Here is a 22,196-nt window from a genome sequence, read left to right as displayed (position 1 = left end):
ATTACAACCCACTGAATACAAACTGAAGAATCCATACTTGTAATATTAATATAAATTAATAAAGGGGGAATAAGTGATTCTATAGTGGAAAAGTCTGGCAAGCACCACCTTAAACAAGTGGTCAGTTAGTGTCATAATGATGGGACAGGTGGAAATCATGCACCGCTTGAAGAGATGCAGCGAGGAAGACGCAGCATTGCTTCTATGCTGCTCCTGCCAAAGATGCATAAACTAAACCTAACCTAACCTAATCTGACAGGAAACACCACCCAAAGTAACTGGCCTGTAATCTTCTAAAGTGTCAACGTCCATTACTCAGCCATGAAAAGAAATGAAATTGAATTATTTGTAGTGAGGTGGATGGACATAGAGACTGTCATACAGAGTGAAGTAAGTCAGAGAACTATTGGAACTAGGACAACACACCATTTCTCTGGCCTTCAGTGTCCTCCTCTGTCAATGGCATGATTGGATTCAGTTATCTCATTTCATTTCGTAAATAGTAACTAAGAAAGCCAACGTGGAATACAATTCTAAATTTGAATGCCCAAGTAAAATCCCTCTCTGTGACCCCCAGGGATCCAATGGGACAGGGGAGGGTACCTGGCATCAATCACTGAAGCTAGGTTTTCAGGTTCCATCCTCGGGAAGACATGTGGGAGCTGCACCAGGACATGACTGATGCAGCCTGTCATCGGGACGTTCCTCACAGCCACCTGCCAGGTGTCAGTGAGAACATTAGGAAGTGAGCTATCCCCATTGTTGACCAAATGCTGTCCTCTCCTTCTGCCTCATGACCCAAACAATACACAATACTTCATGAAAATTCAGAGAAAGAAGGAGAGAACCCACCTGGCCTTGCACATTGACGCAGTACTTGTTGAACACAGAGTTGATCTGGGCATCCTGCAGGGCCCCAAACAGCAGCGTCTGACGATAGTACTTGGACCGATTATTGAGGTTCCACATGCGCACTCGAGAAAAGTCCACCCCATGTGAGTCCAAGGGCAGTAGGTTCATGTGGCTCATCAACTGCTTTGAGCAGAAGTAATACTCCATTAATACTTATTGAACACTTACCTGCTGGGCGTTGCTAACCTCTCTATAAGCCCATCATCTTATTTAACCCCATGAAGTAGATACTATCATCTCCCAAATTACAGCAAGAAAACAGGCTCAGATGGGTGAGTGACTTGCCCAGAGTCAAGCGAACAAGAAGAAAAGCTCAAACTGGCCACCTTGTGGATCTCTCAAAAAGGATCAAGATGCGACCTATACAGAATATTTCTTTTCAAGGAAATTCTGAAATGCCACTCTGGTCACTCTGTAAGCAACTCAGTTCCGGACTTGGACAAGAAGGGAAATGACACGGAAAACAGAGCTGCTGTCCTTCCATGACTTGGTTCCCAAAACGTTAGAAAATTCCCTGAGTGACTACATGTGCCTTTTGCTCAAAATAAAGATGACTCAACCATCGACATGCCTGTTCTATTTTAATCATATTTTTACCTTGTAATGTATATTGAAGGGTCACAAGTACCATAAGTTTATTCCCTACTTTATAAATAAGGACTCCCCTTTATCTGTCCCAAACTTACTCCAAGTCCTGGGGTTGTAGAAAAGGTAAATGCTCACATGCCTTATAAAAATAAACCTATAGTTCTGTGATGAGGATTGTTCCAAAGCACAATCCTAAACCCCAAAACATTGCAGAGTATGTTGAGAGGGAGAAAAAAATTATACTACAAATTACAGTAGGGGGACAAAAACATCTTACGTTTCTCTGTAAAACATCACAAATTAAGAAATCATGAGCAATGTTTTCCCATCTCCACTGAAGACCAAACAAAAGAGAACGAGCATAAATAGGAGGAACTATTTTAGATAAAAACATTCCTGGTGAGGAGGGATTTCAATCAGTCAACCAACCAACCAACCAACCAACCAACCAACCAACCACACTAAACTGGTCTATTACTAGAAGCAACTTTTAAGGGGAAGAAATCTTTTCTGGAGATTTGAAAATGTTGACAAGAATTTTAATCTTTCTGGATACTTTACTGACCAACTTGTGGGTAGAAGAGGGGACAACATTTCCCGTTTTCAAATTGGAAAATGTGGAATATTTCCATTTCCAAGCTGAGTTTTAATCTGGACTTTAATAACCATTTCAGACTCAAACCACTGAGCTTCTTGTCTCTAAATGTTAATGACCAGCATTACCAAGACATGCTCCCAGTTCTGCATCAGGTAAATGTCAGCTTGATCAATGATGAGAAGCTCAATACAAGACAGAAAGTCAAAATCTCTCTTCTTCTCTCCTTCTCCACCAATGATGGTCCTCAAGCCCAGGGGGGAGGCAATGAGGATGTCTGACGAATAGAAGGGGGCATAAAGTCAGATGCTTCTCTGCAGTATTGCCACCCCTATACACAAAACAGCCAAGCACACATCAGTTCATGAGTCACCACCAAGCCATTAGCTTCCACCCTCTCCAACTGCAGCCTCCCCTTGTACCTTCCACATCTTCCCCTTTGCATGTAATTGTGCTCAAACTGCTTTAATTATTAAAATCATCATCGTCATCATCATCATCCCTCCTTTGCATCTACGGTCCCTTCTAGCTCCCACCCTCTTCTTTTCCTTCACTGGCAAACCTTCCAAAAAATTATCTCTACTTTAAAATCTCCCACTGACTCCTTAATGTACTGCAATCTGCCTCTGAGTCTCAGGACACCACTGAAATGACTCTTGCCAAGGTCACCAACAGCTCTCAGTTACCAATTCAATGGCACTTTAGTGTTTCTTGTCACGAATGCATAAGCACACCCTCCTTGAAATGTTCTTTTCCTTACTGGTGGTTTCTATCACTTTAACACTTACTTCTATTACTGACCTGGTTCTTATCTATTTTTCCATATTCAAAGAGCTCTTCAACAAATCCCTGGATTCACCCACAAGTTCTCTTTCACTCTACATAAAGCTTTGGATAAATATATTCACTAATTATGGCTTTAACATTATCATCACAAAAATTTATATTTCCTGCCCACATCTCTTTCCTAAGCAACAAGTAGCAGTCTGTAAAGAGCCCAGATCATATGTGAAGGAGATTCACTTGCTAATCTTAAAGCATCTACCAGAGGGGCAGAAGTTGGCTGGGACTCTCTCTGGGGACAGAATGCTGGCAGATGCCATTTTTACAAATTCCCTCTACCTTGATGGCACTGGTGGGTGCCACTTTTTTGCACTCTCACTCTAAGTTGCTAACAGTGGTGGTGGGTGAGTACCCCCTACCCCACGGCCCTGCACTGCCTGTGTGCAGCACTGACAAACATGGACAACGAGCAGCCACGCCTACCCCATCTCATGCCACTCGCGGGACATGACCTGAGGCAACAATCGCATGTAGCCCACACAGGGGACACTCCTTGAGCACCAGGCTCAGGCAGATGGGGGTGGGACTGCATTTCTAGACTCCATGGGAGTGAAACAAACAGAGAGAGTTTATAAGATGACCAAGAACTAGGAAAAAGTTAAAAATACAGTTCATCTCCCACACAGGGCCACTCCTTCAAGACGGGGCAGTAACTGTTTTGCATAATACACAGAAACAAAGACAGAGAGTCAAGCAAAATGAGGAAGCAGAGGAACATGTTCCAAATGAAGGAACAAGATAAAACCCCAGAAAAAATATTTAATGAAACAGATGTAAGTGATTTATCCGATAAAGAATTCAAAGTCATAGTCCTAAAGATGCTCACCAAACTTGGAAGATGAATGAACGAACACAGTGAGAAACTCAAGAAAGAGACAGAATATAAGCAAGTTCTAAACAGAACTCACACAGCTGAAGATTATAATAATTGAACTGAAAAATACACTAGAGGGAATCAACAGCAGACTAGATGGTAGAAAAGAACAGATCAGTGACCTGGCAGACAAGGTAGCAGAAATCACCCCAACAGAACAGCAAAGAGAAAAAATATTTTTAAAATATGAGGACAGTTTAAGGGAACTGTGGGACAACATCAAGTGTACTATCATCGGTGTTAAGGGGTCGCAGAAGAAGAGAGAGAAAGGGGCACTAACACCCACATTATAGGGGTCCCAGAAGGAGGACAGAGAAAGAAAGGGGCAGAAAACTTATCTGAAGAAATAATGGCTAAAAATGTCCCTAACCTGGTGAAGGAAACAGACATTCAGGTCCAGCAAGAACCAAGAGTCCCAAACAAAATGAACCCAAGGAGATTCATACCAAGACACATTATAATTAATACGTTAAAAGTCAAAGGTAAAGAGGGAATCTTAAGCAGCAAGAGAAAAACAACTAATTACAGACAAGGGAATCCCCATAAGAATATCAGCTGATTTTTCATCAGAAACTTTGTGGTCCAGAAGGAGATGGCATGATATGTTCAAATATGCTGAAAGGAAAAAACTTCCAACAAAGAAGGAAGGAAATAATAGAAGTCAGATGAGAAATACTGAATAAATGAAATGGAGACAAAAAAAAGATCAATGAAACTAAGAGCTGGTTCTGTGAAAAGATAAACAAAATTAACAAACCTTTAGTCAGACTCAATAAGAAAAAAAGAGAAGGGGCCCAAATAAAATCAGAAATGAAAGAGAACCTATAACTGACACTACAGAAATACAAAGTATCATAAGAGACTACTACGAACAATTATACACCAACAAGTCAGATAACCTAGAAGAAATACATAAATTCCGAGAAACACACAATCTTCTAAAACTGAATCATGAAGAAAAAATGTGAATAGATCAATTACTAGTAATGTGATTGAATCAGTAATCAAAAAGCTCCCCAAAAACAAAAGACCAGGACCAGAGAGCTTCATGGTGAATTCTACGAAATACTTAAAGAAGATTTAATACCTATCCTTCTCAAACATATTTCAAAAAACTGAAGAGGCGGAAACACTTCCAAACTCATTTTATGAGGCCAACATAACCCTGATACTGAAACACCACAAAAAAAGAAATGTACAGGCTACTATGCCTGATAAACACAGATGCAAAAATCCTTGACAAATTATTAGCAAACTGAATCCAACAATACATTAAAAGGACCATACACTATAATCAAGTAGAATTTATTCCAGGGATGCAAGGATGGGTTGACAAAGTGGGTATAGAGGGAACGTATCTCAACCTAGCAAAGGCATATACGATAAACCCACAGCTAACATCATATTCAGTGGTGAAAAGCTGAAAGCATTTCCTCTAAAATCAGGAAGAAGACAAGGATGCACACTTCTGCCACTTTTATTCAACATATTATTGGAAATCCTAGCCACAGCAACTAGGCAAGAAAAAGAAATAAAGGATACCCAAATTGGAAAGGAGGAAGCAAAACTGACTATTTGCAGATGACATGATACTTTATGGAGAAAACCCTAAAGACTCCACCAAAAAACTGTCAGAACTAATAAATAAATTTAGTAATGTTGCAGGATACAAAATTAACAAAAATCTGTTGTGTTTATATACATTAATAATGAACTATTAGAAATTAAGAAAACAATCCATTTACAATAGCATCAAAAAGAATAAACTACCTAGAAAAAATCTAACCAAGAAGGTAAAAAACTTGTACTTGGAAAACTACAAGGTATTGATGAAAGAAATTAAAGATGACAGAAACATGAAAAAATACACCATGCTCATAGATGGGAAGACTTAGTACTGTTAAAATGTCCATACTGGACACCAAGGGGGGAAAGTGGGGGTGGGGGTGGGGGTGTGATGAATTGGGAGATTGGGACTGACATGTATATACTAATATGTATTAAATGGATAACTAATAAGAACCTGCTGTATAAAGAAATAAATAAAATTCAAAAACAAAGTCCATACTACCCAAAGAAATCTACAGATTTAATGCAATCCTTATCAAAATACCCATGACATTTTTCATAAAACTAGAATAATCCTAAAATTTGTACAGAGGATCCTGGGGATTTGTGCAAAGGATCCTGAATAGCCAAACTGATTATGAGAAAGAAGAACAAAGCTGAAGGTATAACACTCCCTGATTTTAAACTACACTACAAGTCTACAGTAATCAAAATTGTACGGTAATAGCACAAAAACAGACACAGATCAACAGAACAGAGAGCCCAGAAATAAATCCATATTTATATGGTCACTTAATCTATGACAAAGGAGACAAGAATATACAATGCAGAAAAGACAGTCTCATCAACAAATGGTGATGGGAAAACTAGACAGCTACATGCAAAAGAATGAAACTGGACCACTAGCTTACACCATCTACAAAAATCAACTCAAAATGGATTAAAGACTTGAACATAAGACCTGAAAACCACAGAACTCCCAGAAGAAAACATAGGCAGTAACTTCCCTGACAACAGTCTCAGCAATATTTTTTTGGATCTGACTCCACAGGCAAGGGCAATGAAACCAAAAATAAACAAATGGGACTACATCAAACTAAAAAGCTTGTGCACAGCGATGGAAACCATCAATGAAACAAAAAGGCAATCTACTGAATGGGAGAGGATATTTGCAAATCTAGTAAGGGGTTAAGATCCAAAACATATAAAGAACTCATGTAACTCATTATCAAAAAACCCCAAACAGGGCTTCCCTGGTGGCACAGTGGTTGAGAGTCCGCCTGCCGATGCAGGGGATATGGGTTCGTGCCCTGGTCCGGAAAGATCCCACGTGCCGCGGAGCGGCTAGGCCCATGAGCCATGGCCGCTGAGCCTGCGTGTCCGGAGCCTGCGCTCCGCAATGGGAGAGGCCAAAACAGTGAGAGGCCCGCGTACTGCAAAAAAAAAAAAAAACCGCAAAAAAAACCCCCCAAACAATCCAATTAAAAAATAGCAGAGGGGGCTTCCCTGGTGGCGCAGTGGTTGAGAATCCACCTGCCGATGCAGGAGACACGGGGTCGTGCCCCGGTCCGGGGGGATCCCACATGCCGTGGAGTGGCTGGGCACATGAGCCATGGCCGCTGAGCCTGCACGTCCAGAGCCCGTGCTCTGCAACGGGAGAGGCCACAACAGTGAGAGGCCCGCGTACAGCAAAAAAAAAAAAAAAAAAAAAAAGCAGAGGACCTGAATAGACATTTTTCCAAAGAAGTCGTACTGATAGCCAACAGTCAAATGTAGAGATGCTCAACATCAGTCATCAGGAAAATGCAAATCAAAATCACAATGAGAAATCAAAACTACAATGAGGTACCATCTCACACTGGTCAGAATGGCCATCATTAAAATGTCTACAAATAACAAATGCTGGAGAGGGTGTGGAGAGAAGGGAACCCTCCTACACTGTTGGTGGGAATGTAAGTTGGTGCAGTCACTATGGAAAACAGTATGGAGTTTCCTTGGAAAACTAAAAATATAATTACCATATGATCCAGCAATCCCACTCCTGGGCATATATCTGGACAAAACTATAATTCAAAAAGATACATGCACCCCTATGTTCACAGAAGCACTATTCACAATAGCCAAGACATGGAAACAACCTAAATGTCCATTGACAGATGAATGGATAAAGATGTGATACATATATACAATGGAATACTACTCAGTCATAAACATGAACAAAATAATGCCATTTGGCAGCAACATGGATGCAACTACAGATTATCATACTAAGAGGAGTCTGTCAAAGAGAAAGACAAATACCATATGATATCACGTATATATGAAATCTAAAATATGGCACAAATGAACCTATCTACAAAACAGAAACAGACTCACAGACCTGTGGTTGCCAAGGTCAGGGGTGGGGAAAGGGATGGACTGAGAGTCTGGGGTTAGTTGATGCAAACTATTACCTTTAGAATGGGTAAACAACAAGGTCCTACTGTATAGCACAGGGAACTATATCCAATCTCCTGGGATATGTCGTAATGCAAAAGAATATAAAAAAGGATGTATATATGTGTATAACTGAGTCACTGCCATACAGCAGAAATGAGCACAACATTGTAAATCAACTATACCTACTCCAATTTAAAAAAAAAAGAAGAATGTATCAGGTGGCTAGTAAGTGCTGTGATCAAAATGAAATAATATAAAATGATAGGCTGTGATTTTGGAGTTATAAATTCTTACAGCCACCATGTATTATAAGTTGCTATTAACCAAAGCACAGAGAGAAAAAAAACCACAATGAGATATCACCTCAAACCTGTCAGAATAGGTCTTATCCAAAAGACAAGAAATAACAAATGCTGGCAAAGATGTGGAGAAAAGGGAACCCGTGTGCATTGTTAGTGGAAATGTAAATTGGTGCGGCCACTATGGAAAACAGTATGGATGTTCTTCAAAAATTAAAAATAGAATCACCATACAATTGAGCAATTCAACTTCTGGGTGTTTATCCAAAGAAAAAACCCACTAATTCAAAAAGATATATGCACTCCTACGTTCAGTGAAACATTTATAATAGCCAAAATATGGAATATGGAAGCAGCCTAAGTGTCCACAGATGACAAATGGATAAAGATGTGGTGGGTACACACACACACACACACACACACACACACACAATGGAATATTACTCAGCCATAAATGAATGAAATCTTGCCATCTGCGACAACAAGGATAGACCTTGAGGGTATCACAGTAAGTGAAATAAGTCAGACAAAGACAAATATCCACAGCATGTGACTTCACTTATATGTGGAATCTAAAAAACAAAAAACCAGACGGATAGATACAGAGAACAGACTGGTGGTTGCCAGCAGGGAGGGCGGGGTTGGAGGGTGGGCAAAATGGATGGGGGAGATCAGGAGGTATAAAACTTCCAGTTATAAAGTGAACAGGTCACAGGGATCCAATGTATGCCATGGGGAATATAGTCAATAATATTGCATTAACTTTGTATGGTGACAAACGGTAACTTTACTTATTGCTGCGATAAGTTTGTAAGGTATATAGACATTGAATCACTATGTTGTACACCTGAAACTAATATGTCAATTATATATCAATTAAACAAAAGACTGATTTATCAGCTCCTTGTTGGCCGCCTGCATATGTTTAAAACTAACCATAAGCTCTAATCCCCTTGCACTGCACACTCTGGCCATGCTAAAGCCTCTGAATCCTAAGTCATGCCGGTTTATTCACCCTGATGCCTCCACACTTGCCATTTCCTGTCTGAAACTTTTTCTTCCACTCTCATCGCTCCACTTTGTACCTGGCTAAATCTGACTCAGGTTTCAACTTAGTATGGATGGTACCTCCAACAGAAGGCCTTCCCTAACAGTCCTGAGCCCATTTTGAGTAAGGATATTTGCTTTAAATACTTTTAACTAGAACACCCACTATCCTCTAACCGTAAGACATCTCATCCCATACTGTCTGATTTGTCTTAAGGCTGGACTTGCTTAACAGTAACTTTTAATTCCATATCTCCAGCTTAACAGTGCCTGGCACATAGTAGATGCTTAATAAGTGGTAAATGGGCATACGTGACTAATAAATATTTTCCAGGAACTTTTTCAATGAACAAGCAACCAAGTACATGGGAGCTGAATGACAAACAAGCAAAAATGTGCAAAGCTGGGTGGGAGTCAGTAAGTCCAGAGTGGAGATAATTCAGGTGTGGGCACTCCACATGGCAGGCAGGAGGGAAGTCCATTACGTACAGATGCTCTAGTTTATTCATCTTCCCCAGACTGACCCACCCAGCCCCATCAGCTCCAACTCCCCCAAGAAGCCCTGTAGCATTGACTGTGAGCTACCAGCTATAGGCATGCTGAGACATTTGTTATAAACATGCAGGTGCCTTTCATACATGCCTTCACAGACACTCCATCCCATTAGCCAAGTATGTACCCCATTAGCCAAGGCAAGACTCTCCCCTGGCAGACGAGTGGTCTCAAATGCGTCCTGGTTCTGCTAGGAGGCTGAGACAGTGACCCTCTGAAAGAATGCCTAATTCCAGGCTTCTAGCTTCCAGCTATGTGCACCTCACACCTCAGGTCCCTCAGGGTCTCAGTTTTGACAAGGAGGAATTACCAGTCCTGAAGTGGTCATCGATGTTGCCGACAAATACAGCTTCATAATCCTCAGGCCTCTTCAGGTTGGGTGGTCTCTCCTTGGGATCTGAGCCATACTCTCCATTAAACCTCTTTTTGTTGCTTACAATTATTTTCTTCTTGCTGTCGCCCTCAAGAAGACTGATGAAGAGCTGTACCACCCGCAAAGCAGCTTCCCGGAATGGCACCACTATCGGCACCTGTGGAGGGAGTGATGGGCAGCCTTGGAGGGGCAAGGGGAAGGAAGGACAGCTCGAGGTGAGCCTGCTGGGGACCTAAGGAGCCCTCCGTTCCACAGCCCCTGGCCAAGGACCACATCCGTGTCACCCCCTTTACATAGGACCTGGCTCAGTACTGAAGACTGAGCATCTTTCCGACCCACAGCACCATGTCCTATGGACTTCAATCTCATGGCTCCTTGGGGTGGGGGAGGGGTTAATTCTTAAGCAGAATGTAGAATTTTTTTTTTTTTTTGCGGTACACGGGCCTCTCACTGTTGTGGCCTCTCCCGCTGTGGAGCACAGGCTCCGGACGCGCAGGCTCAGCGGCCATGGCTCACGGGCCCAGCCGCTCCGCGGCATGTGGGATCTTCCTGGACTGGGGCACGAACCCGTGTCCCCTGCATCGGCAGGCGGACTCTCAACCACTGCGCCACCAGGGAAGCCCAGAAATACTCTTTGAGGTAAGTCAATGCCGTTAACAGAGGTGTCCATTAGCAAAAACCCAAGGGCATAAACACACAAAGCTCTTTGAGGACAAGAAATGTTACTCATTTCTGTCTCCCACAGAACTTAGTTCAGTATTTTGATCCGTAAGACCCAAGGAATATGCTGAACAAATGAATTAGATGTATTAAGTAGAGAATAAAGTTAGTAAGGAAAGGACTAAAGCATCATTACTTTTCTAGTACATTTCCTAGTACATTTTTCAGAAATGATGATAAAGGATTTCTGAAATAAGATGATATTTCAATGGGAAATATAGGATTCAGTTTTCCAAACATTTCCAAAAGTGCTCAATTTTAACTGTTGAGGAAAAAAACAGAAGATGCTTAACAAATGATTACCTTCTAACTACCCTTGTGTAAACAATACAGTCAATGGATATAACCCCAGTCAGATCAGGCAGTTCACCAAATTCTGAATGTGATTCATGGGTAATCTACCTCATATTCTATTTTGCAATTCTAAATGGAAACAGATAATCTTATTATCCTGATGTTCAAGATTCTGAGATAGTTTCTCAGAAAGGCAACCAGCACAGCCAGAGGGGTGTAGTGATTCAGTTTGGTACAGTGCAGGGATGATGGATCAGTTTTGAAGAGGGCCAAGTTACTGTCCCGGCTGTCACACTAAGTAAGTGTCTAGGCTTTGGTTTCCCCAACTATCAAACAAGAGGGTTGGACTAAGAAATCTCTAAGAGCCATATCAGTATCAAAATCCTAAAATCCTATTAAGCCCAATGAGAAGAATCTAAGAAGATGAGGCTTCTTCAATATAGACACAGAGGCTAAGGGGTAAGGGGGTATGGGTGGCACAGTATCTAGCTCCAGCACATCATGAAAAATGTAGACAGAATTCAACGACGTAAGCTCCCAGTCCACTGGAGCTTAGGCTTATGAGCCACATAAATGTAATCATCACTTTAAGCAGTAATAAGGATACAATGCCAAAACAGGGATTTTGTTTTCCAAGGTTTACATATTTATGTGGCTTAGTGAAGAGAATCCTTGGTTCTAGTCCTGTCTCTGCTACTTTTTCTCTGGTTCTCTTTAGCAAGGTCCTCTACGAATCTGGGTCTCTGTCCACAGGTGTAATATGTAGGGATTGAATAAAAGGCTCCTTAAGGTCCCATCCAGCTCTGACAATCACAAAGAAGACATTTATAGTGGAGTGTTACTTATGTAGGATCAGGGTTTATCTTTAAGGAGAGAATTATCATGGAGGTACCTCCTACTCCACTTTCCAGTTACATCTGCTGTTAGAGACGGTCCACTGAGCTGTCTGCAGCACTGCTGTGACATTACCTGGCCTATCTAATATGCTCATTCTTGGACTCATTCATGATTCCAATCATTAAACCGTCTGAGAACCTGCTAAGTGCCAGGACCCATATGTTAGAGCCTTACAGCCTCCCTGAGGGCAAAGTTCTGCTGCTGCCACTCACCTTGGGCCTCGTTAGCCCTTGGTCCCTGAAGTCATCATCATCACCCAACCCAAGTTTCTGGCTTCGGCATCTGCTGTTGTTGGCAAGCACCTGGGCATTGGCTTTGAGAACGTGATTTATCACATGCAGGCAGTACACGTGGCGGATCTCTTCCCCTTTCTTCAGGGCAGTCCTTTCTGGGTAGAACAGGTCCCGGTAAGAATTCATAATTAAGAAGAGCTCTTTCTGGAGGGGTGTGAAGGGGCTACTTGAATTTGGGGGACCAGAGAGGAACTGGCTGTTGGTCTTGATCCAGGTGGATTCCAGAGGCTTCTGGAGATGAAGTGACTTTAAGTCAATGTCCTTTGGGGGTTTAAAGGTTTCCAACTGTTGAAACCTGGATGAAAAGGCAAGCTGGCCCAGGATGGGCCACTGTGGGAGAAATGATCAAGAACTAAGTTAGAAATGAATTATACTACCTTACATTCATATAGTGCTTTATAATTTACCAAGGCCTTTCACAGATCCTTTTACAGATCCTCTCACTTTATCCTCACAACAACCTTACAAGCTAAACACTATAATGCTCTTCTTGCAGTTTAGGAAATGCTGAGGTTCAGAGGTTATAGGATTCAGACAAACAGGAGAACAGAACTAAGGGTTAGACCCCAAGGTTTCTGACTTTAGAAACCTTGTGAGCTCTTCACTAGATCAGTGGGTCACAAACTGTCCTGTGGACCACACTGTAGGAAGTCAAAATTTACTCTAGACAAAAGAAAAGGGGGCCCAACGGTCAAATAACTTCGGTAACCACCACAAAACCTAATCCCCCTCAGGGAGAGTCACATGCAGATCGGACACTAAAGGTTCTGCTGAGTCCTGTAACAAGGACTCCGTTCCACTTCGTTTGACCCAGAGTTTTCCAAATTTACTTGGACGTGGAACAAGGTTTTTGTTGTTGTTTTGGATTTTTTTTTTTGGGGGGAGACATATATTAGAATTGAAAAGAATAGTATTTTGTGGAATACCAGTTTGGGAATTTTTGCACTGTCACAAAACTGCTGATCTTAGCAATAAAGAAAGGATGACCTCTGCAATAAAAAAGAATTAACTATTGATATATGCCAACAACTGGGATGAATCTCCAAGGAATTATGCTGCGTGAAAAAAAGCCAACCTGTATGATTTTATTTATATAACGCTTTTGAAATAACAAAATTATAGAAATGGAGAACAGATTAGCGGTTACCAAGGGTTAGGAATGGGGGAAGGGAGGTGGGTGTGGTTATAAAATGGCACCAGGGAAGAGGAGGGATCTTGATGGTGCTGGAAATGCTCTGTATGTTGACTGTGGTGGTGGCCAGGGCAACCTACACGTGATAAAACAGTATAGAACTAAATAACACAAAGGAGCAGGAGCAAAAGTGAGGAAATCTGAATAAGACAGGTAGGTTGTATCAGTGGAAATTTCCTACTTGTGATATTGTACTACAGTTTTGTAAGATGGTACCATTGGGGGAAAGCGGGCAAAGGGCACATGGGATACCCTTGTATTATTTCTTACAACTGCATCTATAATTATTACCTCAATAAAAATTTCAATGAAACAAGGATGACCAATTCTTATGAATAGCATCAGTGGTGAAAAAAAAAATCACCGAAAAAAGAAGCAAAAACTGCTCCATACTGAATAATTTAGGTGTGAACTTATCTCAGATATTTCAAACAAATGAACAGCAGTAGCTACTGTCTGACTGAACACTTTGTACATGTCTTCCAGTAAACTAAATTACTTTATTTTGATGCAGGCATTACTGTCCCCCTCTAACAGATGAGAACAGTGAAGATTAAAAAGGTAGATTAACTTGCCTTAGGTCATGAGATAGCCCCTTGCAGACGTTGGTCTAAACCCTGGTGTACCTGTCTCCAAAGCATTCTTATCTTATTGGTCCCCACCTTCCAGCTTCCCAGTGCCTTTTCTAGCTATGCCTGTGCCTTACTGGGCTCTTCCAGTCTTCCTCTATCTTGCTCCCTATCAAGCCATCTGCCACGGGTGTGTATCATACATTCAGGGAGACCACTAAAACCCAAGACCACTGCTTACTTTTAGCTGGTGGGTAGTTTTGGGATTTGTGGCAACAGCCTGGATTTCTTTTTCTTTCAGTTCTTTGTTTACATGTTGTGCAAATGGATCTAATTCAGAAATAAAGAATATTAGAACACTTAGGGCAAATGACAGGGATTTTCCAGTCTTCCCCTGTGAATGACATCCTGTTTTCATGATGTTAATTCATCTTTTTCCCCATCAACTTTCCCCATCATTTATCCCAGTCCAGAGCTTAAAAGTTTCTGACAGGTTCATCTCCCTAAAGCATTTCTTTAATCACATTATTCCCCACCTCAAAAACCTTTGAAGAAACTTCTTGGACTGAAATTCAACATACACCTCTAACCTACCTCTCTAATGTAATTTTTGAATTACATGGCTCTCAAATTCTTCTGCCACTGTGGCTTTCCTTCCTTTAACTGAAAATTCTATCCTCTTGTTCACCGCATTTCTATATATCCAAATAGTATCTGTTGAATGTTACCCCCTGACTCACAATAAATAACTATTTCCCAAGAGCCTACTGTGTCAGGCACAGTTCTGGCTCCAAAGAAGCCATCTCTGGTCCCCTATAGACAGTCATCACTTTCTCTCAAGCGCCCCACCCTGCCCTCAGTTATCCACACCAACACATATATGTGCATGTCCTACCTCACCTAACTAGACTGCAAGATCCCTGAGGGCAGGTACCACGTCTGTTTTAACCTGCACTGGAAGACAAATGTAAATGCTCAACACTCAACTGAGGTGAACAAATGATCAAAATGGCAGGGTCAGTGCTCTGCACTGGCCACCCAACCTTCTCTTCCAGCCCCACTCATGTAAGAAGCAAAGTTAAATGACCCATTCAGGGACCCAGGTAGTAAAACTTCAAATGCAGTGCACCTTATATTAAGACCTAAGATAAAGGTGAACAATAGGAAATAAGAATTCTAGGTGATAATATATCAGTACAGACCAAACAACCAGAGAAACTTTAGGATAGTCAAGCCTCCTAATGTTTCCTCCAGGGTTTTTTTTTTTAACTTTTTTTGAGTTCAGAACGCGGTTTTTGCCCAAATTCTACCTGCTACTTCTTCCTCTTGTCTAGAATAGCTAACAGAACCAAATGAGGATTAAAATTTCAACTTCAGTGGCACCGCTGGTTGAAGAATGGCACTGGGACCAAAAAAGGCAGTCAGGACCCAGAATGAGACCAACCTGACGTGCCCACCCAGGCACAGGCTAAGACACAGGACCTGAGAGACAGCAAAGCCCTGCCTCAGCCTACCACAGGCTTGTCTAAGTAACAGTCATGGGGACAGAGGCATGGCCCAGTGTTCTGTATCTTGACTTTGGCGATGACAATATAAATATACACATTTGTCAAAACTTATCGAATTATATACTTAAAATGGGTACACCTTGTTGAATGTAATTCATACCTCAATAAAGTTGATTTTAAAGTTAAATTAAACAGTCGCCTATGGGGACTTCCCCAGTGGCACAGTGGTTAAGAATCCGCCTGCCGGGCTTCCCTGGTGGTGCAGTGGTTGAGAGTCCGCCTGCCGATGCAGGGGACACGGGTTCGTGCCCCGGTCCGGGAAGATCCCACATGCCGCAGAGCGGCTGGGCCTGTGAGCCATGGCCACTGAGCCTGCGTGTCCAGAGCCTGTGCTCCACAACGGAAGAGGCCACAACAGTGGGAGGCCCGCGTACCGCAAAAAAAAAAAAAAAAAAAAAGAATCCGCCTGCCAATGCCGTGGAGCAACTAAGCCCATGCACCACAACTACAGAGCCTGAGCTCTAGAGCCAGTGAGCCACAACTACTGAGCCCATGTGTCACAACTGCTGAGCCTGCGTGTCACAACTGCTGAAGCCCGCGTGCCTAGAGCCTGCACTCCACAACAAGAGAAGCCACCACCGTGAGAAGCCCACACACTGCCACAAAGACCCAATGCAGCCAAAAATAAAGAGAGAGACTGGGGAGACAGGGTGGAGCTTTCTGGCTTCTGAGGTGCTTCCTAGTAATAAGGACCAATCAGATTAGCCACTGCCAGGTCTCACAAATCTGTAAAATTACTGCTCCAGTAAGGAAGAGCAAGTGAAGGATAGACAGAAAAATGCAAAGTACTTTTCTCCTCTTTCTCTCCCTTCCCTGCTTGGGGAAGAAAATCAGAAGTCTTCCCCTGACCCCAGCTGTGGATCGTGAGCTTTGAGGAACTGGCCTTCCCTGCTATCATTGTTCAACTGTTTGTCCTCATGAACAGCCACGCCCACTCGCAACACTGCCTAACCCTGAAAAACACAAAAGATCTCGGAGAAGCATTTCTTTCCAGCTCTACATCTAGCTGCTAAACTATCTGTTTCTATTACTGCTCATTCCAATAACAAGAGATTTAACAGGTATTAGACCACAACCACCCATACTAAGCACCAGCTGAATTCAAACAACATGAGCTGTGCTCTGACCTTGTGATGCTTTCAGAGAACAGTTGCCTCCTCTTTCCTCTTCGAGAAACTTGGTTTCTAGGCTAAAGAGTGACTCATGTTTTGCATCTGTAAACTCCTCTGGGGATTCCTCTGCTGTGCCAGGTGGCCCGTGCCCATCTTTTCCCTTAGGGTCAGCAGGTAAGGCCGCATCTGCAGTTTTGATAAAACATTTTGTAAAATTATTTACTACTCATAAATATAATTACACTTCTGTTGACAAATGAAATCTAATTCCTTAGGCTATCATTTACTTTTAAGCAAATTCAGGTAGAAGACATAAGTTTCAAAACCGAGCTTGACTGCTGACCTAGTACATGTAAAGATGTTCAAATCAGCGTTGATATAACAAATAACTAGAAAAAATGATTTCGTCATTTCTATCGAAGGGGTACTAATTAAATTACCACATATTATTTACAATGGAATATACTATGTGATTAAGCTAATGTGAACCCACAGTTACACACGTTATATCATTAAAGAAAAAAGTAACTTACAGAAATGTATGAGGCCATTATGCACATACACACAAATATATATTCACTCATATATCCATAAAAAAGTAGCCTGGAAGGTTCTATAAAATGTTAAAGGTGTTCATCCCAGGGTGGAGGAGATATACGTTAACTATATTACCCTCTTAAATTTTTACAGTAAATATATATTACTTTTATAATTTAAAAAACCAAACTTTTCATTTTTAAAAACCTAAAACATGATAGAAAAATGGAAAACCAACAAAATTTAAAAAGTCCCTAAGTCTGAGGCAATGATTTTTTTATCCGAGTACAAGTGATGAATGAAAATACTAAGAATGGTGTGTGACACCTTAAAGTAGAGACAAAAATACAGTAAGGCAAATAGGCATTAAGATAACAGAATATAAAAAGTTACCCAGATATATTCAGACAATGGACTACTATTCCAGTAATAAAAAGAAATGAATTACTAATATGAACTACACGGATGAGTCACAACAACATGAGGAGCCAAAGAAGCCACATGCAAAAGGGTACTTATTGTGTGCTTCCATTCAAATGAATTTCTAGAATAGAAAACACTAATACATAGTGAAAGAAAGCATGTCAGTGGTTGCCTGATGCCAGGCCTGGGAAACTGGCTGTAAAAGGACAAGAAGGAACTTTTTGCAGGTATTGGAAGTGTTCTGTATCTTGACTTTGGCGATGACAATATAGACAGACACATCTGTCAAAACTCATCAAATTACATACTTAAAATGGGTACACCTTGTTGAATGTAATTCATACTTCAATAAAGTTGATTTTAAAGTTAAATTAAAAAGTCACCTATGGGGACTTCCCTGGTGGCACAGTGGTTAAGAATTCGCCTGCTAATGCAGGGGACGTGGTTTCAAGCCCTAGTCTGGGAAGATCCCACATGCCGCAGAGCAACTAAGCTCGTGCGCCACAACAAGAGAAGCCACCACAGTGAGAAGCCGGCGCACCGCAACAAAGACACAATGCAGCCAAAAATAAATAAATTAATAATAATTTTTAAAAAAATAGTCACCTAGATGTTCGAGTGAGACAGAGTTCCTTTAAGCTTTCAATCCCAGCTCTTCTCTGAAGCCTCCCCTCATGTACCCTGGCAGCATGTGACCACTTTGCACCTCTTTAACACCTTATATTTATCGGTTCCATTCAGATTTGATGCTTGAAAAGTTTTGTATATTTTATGTCTATCTTCCACTAAACTTGGTTCCTCTAAGGCAGGAACAATCATCTCTTTCATAAATTGAGACCATTACAAAAACAGAATTATGTTCCCTTTCCTCTCAATCAGGGGAATTTGAAGTAGGATTGATGAAATCCTGGAAATCATAAGCAAAAACGTCATTTCTGCATTTTTATGGCCAGAGGGTCCTGTGTTTTCATCAGATTCTTGAAGATATCACAGAGCCCAACAATGTTAAGAATCTCTGCTTTGAATCCATGTGCTTTCACCCAGCTCTATGGTACAAGGCACCCTGCCCCTGGGGCAATCTGTCTGTGGTCCCTGCAAAGATGATAAACCCACATCAAAGACACTTACTCTTCCGCATGTCAGTAGACTCTACTGCCGTCTCTTCCTCCACAACAATGTCACTATCGCCGTCTTCAAGATTCATTTCTGTCTCATCTATAACACTGTCTTCTTCCTCTTCCTCCTCCTCATCTTCCTTGGAAACATCCTTTAACGTGGCAAGTAGTCTGTTGTAACCAGAAACTTGTTCTGGTTCACTCTATGCTTCACTTTCAGAACTTGGAAGTATCTAAACCCTCTGACTAAAAGGAAAATGGGGATTTTAAAAACAAAAATTATATTGTTCTTGTTGCTACCCCACGACTATCATCAGGCCCACAGTGGAACCAAGTTCAGACTTTTCTAAATAAAAACCAGCTTTTCTGCAAATATGCAATCCTATCTATTCAACCAAACCTAGCACCAAATTTGTTTAAAACAGCTAATCTAGCTATGATTCTAGAAGCTCTTCCTCTTCTTTGAACTGCTAATGTTCTACGTGGGAAGACAGCAAACTAAACACATGGAGCTTTAGGTTATAAGGCGATCTAACCTATGTGTCAGCCACTTGGCACCTTTAAAGGAGCAACAGGAAAACTTACAACAAAAAAGTGTACTTTATTTCTGAGTCCGTGGTAATGAAATAAGACCTTTGATGATTTTGCACTCTATTTTATGTTAAGCAAACATAACATTCCCTTTTAGGATTCACCAAGAGCCCTCTGGTAAGCCTCCTTAACAGGTTCTAACAGGCTACTCTCTCAGGACAGTTTCCTACTCTATACTATATTAGTTATCACAATGGCATCTTAACAGACATCTGCACTTAAAACTAAGCAATATTACTAAAATATAGCTTACATCTAAAATCAGAAAGAGTGGAAATGTAGCCAAACATTATTACCATATATAATCTTAAAAGTAACCGTCCAGAATCTACTATCATAAAGAAGGTATAAAGCATTACCAGTTGACAAGTCTGTGGTTTTGCTTCCTTTCTGGAAACCCTGAGAAGAAACAGGCAATGTTAAACTTTAACTGCTAGTATGTAGCAATTAGGAAAAGCCTAATGATACAACTTTAAATGAACATGACAGACTATACCGTTATAAATACATTATATCTATTGTCAAGTTAAAAACTCCATATGCATTTGGACAGGTTTTGTAAGGATATGCCAAATAGATAATAATAGACGAATGAAAAGGTCTAACAAGACCACATGACAAATACTACAGTCACACAGTAACAGGCTCTCATCCAAAAGATGGGAAATTTTGGCAAATACAAGCCCTCGGGGTTCACCTTTTCTAGCAAATTCCTTAAGTAGATTATCCCTCTAACTGTTGATAAAGCAGCCCAAAGGGGTGGGATGAGCACTAAGATCATAACTGAGAGTCTGGACACTTATAGAGGAACCCACAACTACCCAAACATTAGTTTCCTCATGGTCACTGAATACATAGGTGATGTCGAGGGTCCCAAGCAATTCTATTTTTTTTAACTTATTTAATTTATTTATTTTTGCCTGCTATGGCTCTTCGTTGCTGCGCCCGGGCTTTCTCTAGTTGCGGCGAGCGGTGGCTTCTCTTGTTGCAAAGCAGGGGCTCTAGGCTCGCGGGCATCAGTAGTTGCACCACCCTGGCTCAGCTGCTGTGGCTCGCGGGCTCTAGAGTGCAGGCTCAATAGTTGTGGCGCACGGGCTTACTTGCACCGCGGCATGTGGGATCTTCCTGGACCAGGGCTCGAACCCCTGTCCCCTCCATTGCCAGGCGGATTCTTAACCACTGCGCCACCAGGGAAGCCCCCAAGCAATTCTTTAAAAGCATATAAAACGAAAACAAGCTTATAAAATCTCCGCCCAGTCGCCACACGGGAGGCGTGCCGTCTAGCATAAAACTACAGGCTCAACAAAGGGTAGGAAGTCCGGTGAAGAACCCCATCTCAGGCGGGAAGCCGTCAGGATCCCCGGGCGAGCTAGGCCGGCGCCGGGGCAGCGTGGGACGCGGCGGGAGCTGCCCTGTCACTACCCCCGGGGCACCGGCGGACCAAACGCGGGGACACGCGGGCTCCCACCGGGAAAGGACGCCGGCAGCGCCGGTCCCAGCCTTGCCTCTCCATACGTGTCATAGAAGGGATGCTCCTCGCCGAAATCCCTTATCTAAGGGATTTCTGCTTCTTCTGCTTTTTAGTTAGGGAGCTGAGCAGCTGGCTCTGGCTCCGGCTCCGGCTCCCGCGTTTGCCCATGGGGAAGACGGCAATTCAGCCAACCTCCAAGAATCGCGTTTTGCACCCGGAAGTAGTCTCGTCAACCCACTCACGCGGGCTTGCCAACGGCGCTTTACGGCGGAAGCAGGGTGCCATAAAGCAGACCCGCTTTACGTCGCGCTTGTACGACAGGCGTTAGAACTTCCTGTTTCCCATTCCGCCCCCTAGCGAGGCTCTTTGGAAGCACGTGCACGCATGCGCAGCTTTTCTCTGAGCCCCGTAAGGAAGGCAGGCAGGGAGGCTTCGGGCTTCCCCAGGTGGGTAAATGGGTGGGTGTACTTTGTGCGTCTGTTTTGGCTGTGAGAATCAGCCTGCATAAACGTGTAGTGACTGAGATGGTTGAATGCAGTGCCTTTATATTATGCCATAATACAAATACCAACTAACATTTAAGGCTGCCGGTGCATCTCAGTTCATCCTCACAACAACAGTAAACAAATAGGCCTTGTTAATAAGCCTGATATTGGAGATGAGAAAGCTGATGCTTACAAAAGGTTACATACACACTAGCAAGAGAGGAGATGGAAACCTAATTCTCTCTGATGCGAGCACAGGCTTTTCCCACTAGGATCTGCCACATGCGTGTGCCATGTGAAGAATGAGGACGCAAGGCTGAGATTCCCGCCCTTTACCCTACCCCCTCATTTTCTGAAAGGATTGCAAGGGCCCTTGGTAACAAATTTGTTCTGGCACTTTTCATGTTATAAAAGCAAAAACACATCCAGAGAGGTAAAGTGACTTTCCTAAATCACCCGGAGAGTCGATGTTACAGAAAGCAGTAAAACTCAATAAAGTGTCTCAAAACTGAATTGGGGCAAATTGGGATGGAAAACTTTTAAAGGGTAAGTAACTTTTCTATATCTGGGTCGTGGTGGTGGTTACACCTTGTATACAATTACCGAAATTAATCAAACTGTACCTTTAAAATTGGTACATTTTAATGCAAGTAAATAATAACCTCAATAAACAAAGAGGGAAAAAACAGCGCAACTGGACTTAATACTCTAGAGACAGGCAGAGTGTGCAGGGATACTTAAAAACCACAGGATAGGGCTTCCCTGGTGGCGCAGTGGTTGAGAGTCCGCCTGCCGATGCAGGGGACCCGGGTTCGTGCCCCAGGTCTGGGAAGATCCC

General features: G+C 42.2%; 1 protein-coding gene across 1 annotated transcript; it reads right to left on the bottom strand.

Annotated features, from left to right (window-relative positions):
- Positions 1–525: 525 nt before the first annotated feature.
- On the bottom strand, positions 526–21,110 carry LOC308610341 (U3 small nucleolar RNA-associated protein 25 homolog). Its single transcript, XM_081259513.1, has 10 exons — positions 20,323–21,110; positions 19,762–19,801; positions 18,825–19,057; positions 16,752–16,922; positions 14,298–14,386; positions 12,215–12,625; positions 10,029–10,248; positions 2,224–2,372; positions 853–1,035; positions 526–716 (listed from the first exon to the last, which is right to left on the bottom strand). The coding sequence occupies exons 3-10, from the start codon at positions 18,898–18,900 to the stop codon at positions 534–536; spliced, it is 1,482 nt and encodes a 493-aa protein (XP_081115639.1). The 5' UTR covers positions 18,901–19,057; positions 19,762–19,801; positions 20,323–21,110; the 3' UTR covers positions 526–533.
- Between the last annotated feature and the right edge of the window lie 1,086 nt (positions 21,111–22,196).

This window comes from Mesoplodon bidens, assembly GCF_964165515.1.
Source record: "Mesoplodon bidens genome assembly, contig: HAP1_SCAFFOLD_1353, whole genome shotgun sequence".
Classification (NCBI taxonomy): Eukaryota; Metazoa; Chordata; class Mammalia; order Artiodactyla; family Ziphiidae; genus Mesoplodon; species Mesoplodon bidens.
This window is presented reverse-complemented; position numbering and strand designations above follow the sequence as displayed.